At 33.6% G+C, this 7,213-nt stretch overlaps 1 protein-coding gene across 1 annotated transcript; it reads left to right on the top strand.

Moving 5' to 3' along the window:
* The first annotated feature begins 607 nt into the window (after positions 1-607).
* On the top strand, positions 608-1,054 carry LOC125814807 (uncharacterized). The gene has a single exon (XM_049494250.1). It carries the CDS (start codon positions 608-610, stop codon positions 1,052-1,054), a length of 447 nt encoding a protein of 148 aa, XP_049350207.1.
* The last annotated feature ends 6,159 nt before the right edge of the window (positions 1,055-7,213 follow it).

The raw sequence follows: 7,213 nt of genomic DNA, 5'->3' as shown, positions 1-7,213 counted from the left end.
TATATAGTGTGTAACATTTATTTGATAATATTATTTAATAATAAGTTAAATTTTGAAATTGTCCATAGATTAATATTTATAATTATATTTATTATTAACCGCGTTGCACGGACACGTATAATAGTATTTATAATAAATGATGAATACTTTGTAAAATTAATTTGTACACCTACTTTTTTTTTTAATTCTTTTTTATGAAAAAACAATAATAGTGTAGCACTCATTATAACACGGTATACTCTTTATTAAATTACTCATCATATAACAATAATACTCAAATATTGTAAAAATAATCTCTAATGATCTTAAGTTATGTCAGGTAAGTGAGAATTTGAAAGAAGTAAATTACTTATATTAAGTAAACTAATTTAAAGAAGTTAAACTCTCTTTTCATTTAATATAATATAGAACCATTAAATAAGATAATAATATTTTTTATTAATATTCTTGTTATAATAAATGATGAATACTTTGTAAAATTAACTCATGCACCCCACACATATCCGCGTACCTATCGTTAAATTAACACCATAAAAAGGAATATCTTAAACTTGTCTGAACACAGAAAAAGATCTACCTTAAATCTTACAAAAAAAAATCATTGAAAATGTCTTCAAAATTGCCTCTTATTTGCCTCATTATTCTGGTTTACATCACTACTAGTTCTGTAGTTCATGGACAAGGACTGATTGTTCAATTTGAAAACGGAATGTTGGCTTGCTCCGTGACAGGAAATCCTCCAGGAGTCGGAATCCCTAGCGTACCTGTCAATATTTCTTCGGATGGGGGTAACACAAACCTTGCAAGATTGGTAACAGGTCCTCAGGGCAACATTAAAGCTACAATTAATTTTTCAGAGCCAAGTATAATACAATCTTTTTCCTTTTCTCCAATTGTTGCAACAGTTGATCTACCAATTGATCCTAATGTTAATTGTACTCTTCTTCCTACCTCAGGAAGACTTCAAGCTCCCATTTCAATTATTAGAATTCCCAACTTTGGTGAATTTATGGTAGTAGAGATTGAGGCATTTGACTATATAAATGAAGTATAGGCTCATCATGTCATTTCTATTTTCATAATAAAATAATGCATAACTCTGAGTTAAATAAATAGTGCACCCTATTATTCATATCATATGATGTGTACTTTTAATTTCCATTCATAGTACCTAAAACAAGGATGATATCATTCAATTTGTTTATCTTTGTAAATTTGTAAGATGTCGCCATGTGTCTCTCTGTTTAGCGTAAGGATATACTGTCACGATCCAGACCGCCGTGATTGGCACTCACACTAACCCTCCGGTGGGAGAACCATTAATACTAATTAGCTAACCAACTCTAATCAAAATACTAAGGCATTTAAGTTACGGAAGCAAGCTAAATGCCAAGAAAAGAAAAATAGGGAGTTTCATAAACTCCAACAAAGTCTAACAACTAAACAAATGCGGAAGTAACACCTAGAACCTGAAAGTCAATGTAACAAAACTCTAACAATGAGCCAAAAGTCTAACAAGAAGGGTTACGACCCCAAACTAATGAACTAATAACTAACTAGAAAAGTCTAAGTCCGAAATGTGGACATAGACGAAGGAGAACTCATGGCAGCCTGGAAGAACTGGCTCACCCTTGAATTCGATCGCCGATCACTGATCTTCTAAGTGAGGTCTGTCAATAGCTGCCTGAAGATGTCCTGCACTCAATAAAGAAAGAGCAAGTGCAGAATCAGTACACAACCACAGCGTACTGGTAGGATCACGCGGCTATCCCACTAAGCGAAACATACATAAGTCAATACAACAATATAATCATATGCATATATCAAACATATACAATATCATCATCATCATTTAAGAACAATGTATAATTTCACATTTCTCAAGTTACACAATTATGTCAACTCATGGAACCCAAATCCAAACAGTTAGCATATCGGAACGTGGTATCCGATCCAATGTTTATGACGGAACGTGGCAACCGATCTAAGTTAGTGTGTCGAAACACAACACCCGATCCATTCAACAAGCCACAATCACATTCACAAACCACATTCTCATAATCATACAATCAAGCCATGATTCATGGCATTCATCATTCATATATCCTCATTTACACTTAGTGTGATCAATAATGCAACATTCGCACACATACATGTATCATAATGAAGCAAGAACAAACATACATCACACAACCGTAGAATCACAACCATCACCTACCTCGAAACAAGCTTGAAACCCTAAGAAACTTGATTCTTCCCTTTTCGAATTCGTTCTGCTTGTTCTTGGTCTACAAATAATCAATATAACACGAAAATTAATAAACGATAAATAATTACTCAAATTACTAACAATCTCATCAACCCTAGATCAAACCCTTAATCCCAATATCCCAATTAGGGCTGTTTCGACCATACTTTCCAGATCAAACCCCCCCCCCCCCCAATTGATAGTTACCCATTAGATTACGTTCTACGGATCAAAAAATGAATTCGGGGAGTTAAAACCTTACCTTTAGCCTCAAGAATGGTGAAAAATGGTGAAGAAGTCTCCTGGGTTCGTTCCTTAGCTCTCAAGTTCAAAAATTGTAGAATAAAATATTTTGGGGTTTGAATTTTACGAAAGTGTGATGCGTTTGTATAAGTGTTTTATTTAAAAATATATGTAAAAGGAAAAATGACTTAGTTTTCGAAAAACCGATTAAACTTGTGGTTTAAGAGAAATCGAGTTTCCAAAAGAACAGAGTCGCCACTTAATTTTTTAGTAAAAAATCAAGAAAAAATACTTACGGTTTTCAAAAGATTTAAACAGATAAAATCAATTGAAAACGGGTTCGAAGTTCAATATACATTCCGAGAAGGTGTTAGGCCCTCGGAATGCCCGCTAACTTGCGGTTGACCGGCGATTTGACTAAAAGTGATTTTTTGACTTACTTTGAAATTTTAACTAAATAAAAGAACTCATTTATATTAACTATATTTTTTATTTTATTTTATATATATATATATATATATTATTTTTAAAAAAATTGACTTAGTAAGAAAACTAATTTATTTTGAAATTTTAACTTAGTAAGAAAAATAATTTATTTTAACTTATTTATTTATTACCATTATTATTTTTATCACTTTATTTATTTTAAGAGGGAATGGACTAAAGGGGAATTTTCAAAAGGGGAAATAACTTAAGTGACAAGACAAATAAAGTTAAAGCTAAGTATAAAACAAAATACTTTAATTTACATATATATATAAATGAAATGGCCATCTTGAGGATTTTAATTAAATTAAACCATAAGAGTAAATAAAATGTTAGCCAATCAACAAAATAAATAATAAGGGAGGGAAAGAAAATATCAAATTTGGGCTTTGGCCCAACCTGTCCTAAGTCTAAAAGAGGAATGCCAAAATAATGGGCTTTGACCCATATTGATTAAGATGAAATGCTGATCATTTCATTAGGCTTTTGGGCCCGTTTTGGCTTGGACCTGCTGTAGCAAATAGACTTTGGGCTTTAGCCCATTTCTCCTCTGAAAATCTGCATACGTACTGAGTGTATATTCATGTATATGGACTGTATACCGGCCTGTTTTCATGTATAACATCCCACACACTGAATGTATACAACCTGTTCCACCTCTCCAACACCTGTGATTCTTCTTTTAACCACATGTACGCTGCTCTTTGACCTGTATATAGCGTATATTGTTGTATACCAGTGTATACAGTTGTATATAACGGGTATACAACTCCTTTTTGAGGTCTGGGAGGCTTGCATTAGCTTCTCTTACACCCTCGAACACCAAAGACCGACTCGATACTCGGAAATGCAGGGAGATGATGAAAAAGAGTCCAAATTGGACTCCATATGAATTCGCATGGTACAAAAAATAAGATAAAATTAGCACCTAAAAATAAATATAGAATAACAATGTGTCTAAAACAAATTACTACAGCAGCTTCCAAGTTAAAGTATGTCAAACAAAATTGTTTTGATCCATTAATGAAGATTTAAGAAAAGGGGTAGTGAATCCACAAATAATGTGCAAAATTACTAGAGTTGCTCATGCATGAACTACTGTTTTCAAACAAATTTAACAAAAAGGGAAGCCAACTCTCACATTGCTCACAAGTTATTTGTCATATAATGTAGAATACGATGGCAGATAACACCATACTAGCAAAATTCCTTTAGCAATAAGCAATTAAAGTGAGCAAACTCATAAGTAAAAGGAACAAGAGGCTGTCAGGCCTAAAATAAACTAGACACCCATATTAACACTTAAACAAAAGCACATATGTAAGTTAAAATTTAAATACCCAATTATTATCCTTTGCCCAAGAAATCACACAGATAGGAGAATCAACCAAAATACACTCAAGTAAAGAACAATTACAGGAAATCATGCTTCAGAATGAATTGCAAATGGAATAGATTTAGTAATATAAATAAGGAAAGAAACAGAGCAAACAAACAGATAGATTGAAGCTCAAACCAATATAAAACTTAATATGTATGAATTAGAGACATATTATGATCTGCGACTAGAATCTAAGCCATAGGCAGCTCATATTTCAGACAAAGCAAGCCAAGAACCAATTTAAGATCATAACAAAAACAAAGATTTAAACACAAGCTGAGATACACAGTACTTTACGCATTCAGAACCTCAAACGAGTCAACTAGTGACTATAAGCGGCTATCAGAAACCATATTCAATTATTTTGCAGAAAATTATACAAAGTGTTAGATCGAAAACAAATGATATCCAAAGCATCTTAACTATGAATAACACATTGAAGCAAAAATAGAAAAAATGGAAATATCACCTTATTCCGGGCAGCGACTGGGACAAGAAACGAGCGGAGGAGACAACGAGCTTCTTCCAACACCACACACAAAACTCCGAGAGCTCCGACAAGCAACAAGAATGTCTCGAAAAAAGATATCGACGCTTGAATACACTCTATAACACTTGATTTCTTAAGTCTGTATTTTTGTTTTAAAAAAAAAATCTATGTATCTTTGCTTTTTCAGGACTCCAAATTTTCAACAAAAAAATCTTCCAATTCCCCCCCAAAAAAAATCCCCTTTTATCCCTTTCAACAGTTGACCATATATAGGAGGGCAATAGGGTTCGGAAATGGGGGGAAAACGGATCCAAATTTGGACAAAAGGAGGCCAAATTCAAATTCAAACTTCAAAATTTCTTTCACCAAATTAGGCGAACACCTTTTTCTTGCAATTTTCACCCCATTCCGGAAGAGGAAAGGGGGCAGACGCATGCTCTGTCCCGCTGTTGCGTGTGTCAACGCGTTTGGGACCGTTGCTGTACGTTTTCTGGTCACTTTTGGCGTGAAGGAGAAGGGTAACAGGGGCCAGCGTACTGTTGTCCTCACTGTATTGTTTGGACTGTTGTATTGTATTGTTACTGATCTGCTTGGGCCGGGTAAAGGGGAAAATGGGCTGAAAAAAATAAAAAAAAAGGGTCGGTTGGTGTATGTTATGGTGGGTATTGTATGTTGGTGGGCTGGGAAATTGAGGGGAAGTTGGAGTGGGTCGTGTGGGCTGCTGACAGACAAGTAAAAAGGCCCAAATTTGGTCTTTGGATGAGTTTAAATTGAGGTTAGAAAATGGGTATGTTTGTAATAAACATAGCCAAGTGTATTACAAAATTAGCCTAAAATTGAATGTTATGTAGTGAATTTGGCTAAATTTCAAATAAGATGAATTAATATAATTAATTTAGGAGCTTCTCAATCTTAACGAAATAAAGTAATTAATTCGATAATAATATAATTAATTTAAACATGAACTAATCAATTCAAAATCGTAATTATGATTTAAATTAAACTAAGTTAGTAAAACACTTAGTTAAAAGAAATAAAAATCTTTTGATATGATTTTCAAATATTTATAAAATATACTAATCAGACACATAATTATATAATATTTAACTTAATTATAAACTAACTAATTAACTCAAAATTGTAAACTATTAGATAACTAAACAAACTAATCAAATATCTAATTAAACAAAATCTTTTTGAGACGATTTTCCAATATTTATAAAATACACTAATTATATACATAATTGTATAAAAGACATATTATTATTTAAAAATTATAACAAGTGACAAACTATTCGAAACAACTTGCAAATTATTCTATTATATTTTTTTTTTTGAAATTTCTAAAATTATTTACTTTAAATCATTTGAAAATTAAGAAGCTCGAGATTAATTGTTATCGGGGAGGGTCAAAATTAGGTGTCAACAACTGTCCCTCATTTTACTTGAATTGATACAAGAAATTCGAGGAAAATGAATTTGACTAATCCAATTTTGACTGACCACATATTCGTCTTTCTGAAAAAAAGGGTTTTTGGTACGGTCTTTAGGAATTATGGCCGAACCACAGAAGTGGGTTTCCTACATATCTCAGGCTATATGAGAATTCAGGCCACTTGTAGTTCGATATGCTTGAATTTATGCACGATTTTGATAGAATTCACAAGTCATCCTGACACCGAATTACGGAGGGACCGAAATGCTCGGGGATAAGATTTAAGAGCGAATGATTGGAATACAGCCGAGTTTTCAACATTGATTCCGCCTACATATCCCTCAACTGAGGAAATCAGGCTACTTGTAGTTCGACTCCATCGGTTGAAAAAGAAATCTATTATGTTAGATGACCTTTGGTTTTAGAGAAGCGACAAAGTAAGTCGAGTATGATAAGGAGGCTTGCAACCTCTTAACTATGAATGTGGTGCACTTCACACCCATAATTAAGAACTTACACGGACATAATTTCCAAAGCTCTTGGTGCATTGTCACTCAGATTGGAAAGCCACTTTCGATAGAGACCAAAAATTTTCGGAAGCGAAACTGAAACCGGACAAACCTAAGAAAACCCACATACCTTCTGATAGGGGTGTGGTTTGATTGTGGTGGATGTCGCTCCTCTGCTCGTGTCCTAAGAGTTTGACACTCCTCTTTGGACTATGTCCCAGTTCGCTGCTAAGGAAAAGTTCCACGTTGTGCTGCATCCTTTTTGATGTCGTCTGCACCTGTGGTTTGTTTTTAGAGATTCATCCTTTCGGATGCTCTCGACAAAGACTGAGATAAAACTCATTAGCATAAAAATGTAATTCAAATGGTAGATAGCGTCTTTTACCGTGTTGCCACTTAATTGCTCTCTTCGAACATTTGA

This window comes from Solanum verrucosum, unplaced genomic scaffold (genome assembly GCF_900185275.1).
Source record: "Solanum verrucosum unplaced genomic scaffold, falcon-dt-bn FXZP01000351.1, whole genome shotgun sequence".
Lineage (NCBI taxonomy): Eukaryota > Viridiplantae > Streptophyta > Magnoliopsida > Solanales > Solanaceae > Solanum > Solanum verrucosum.
Note: the sequence above shows the minus strand (reverse complement) of the source record. Positions and strands in the feature narration are given on the sequence as shown.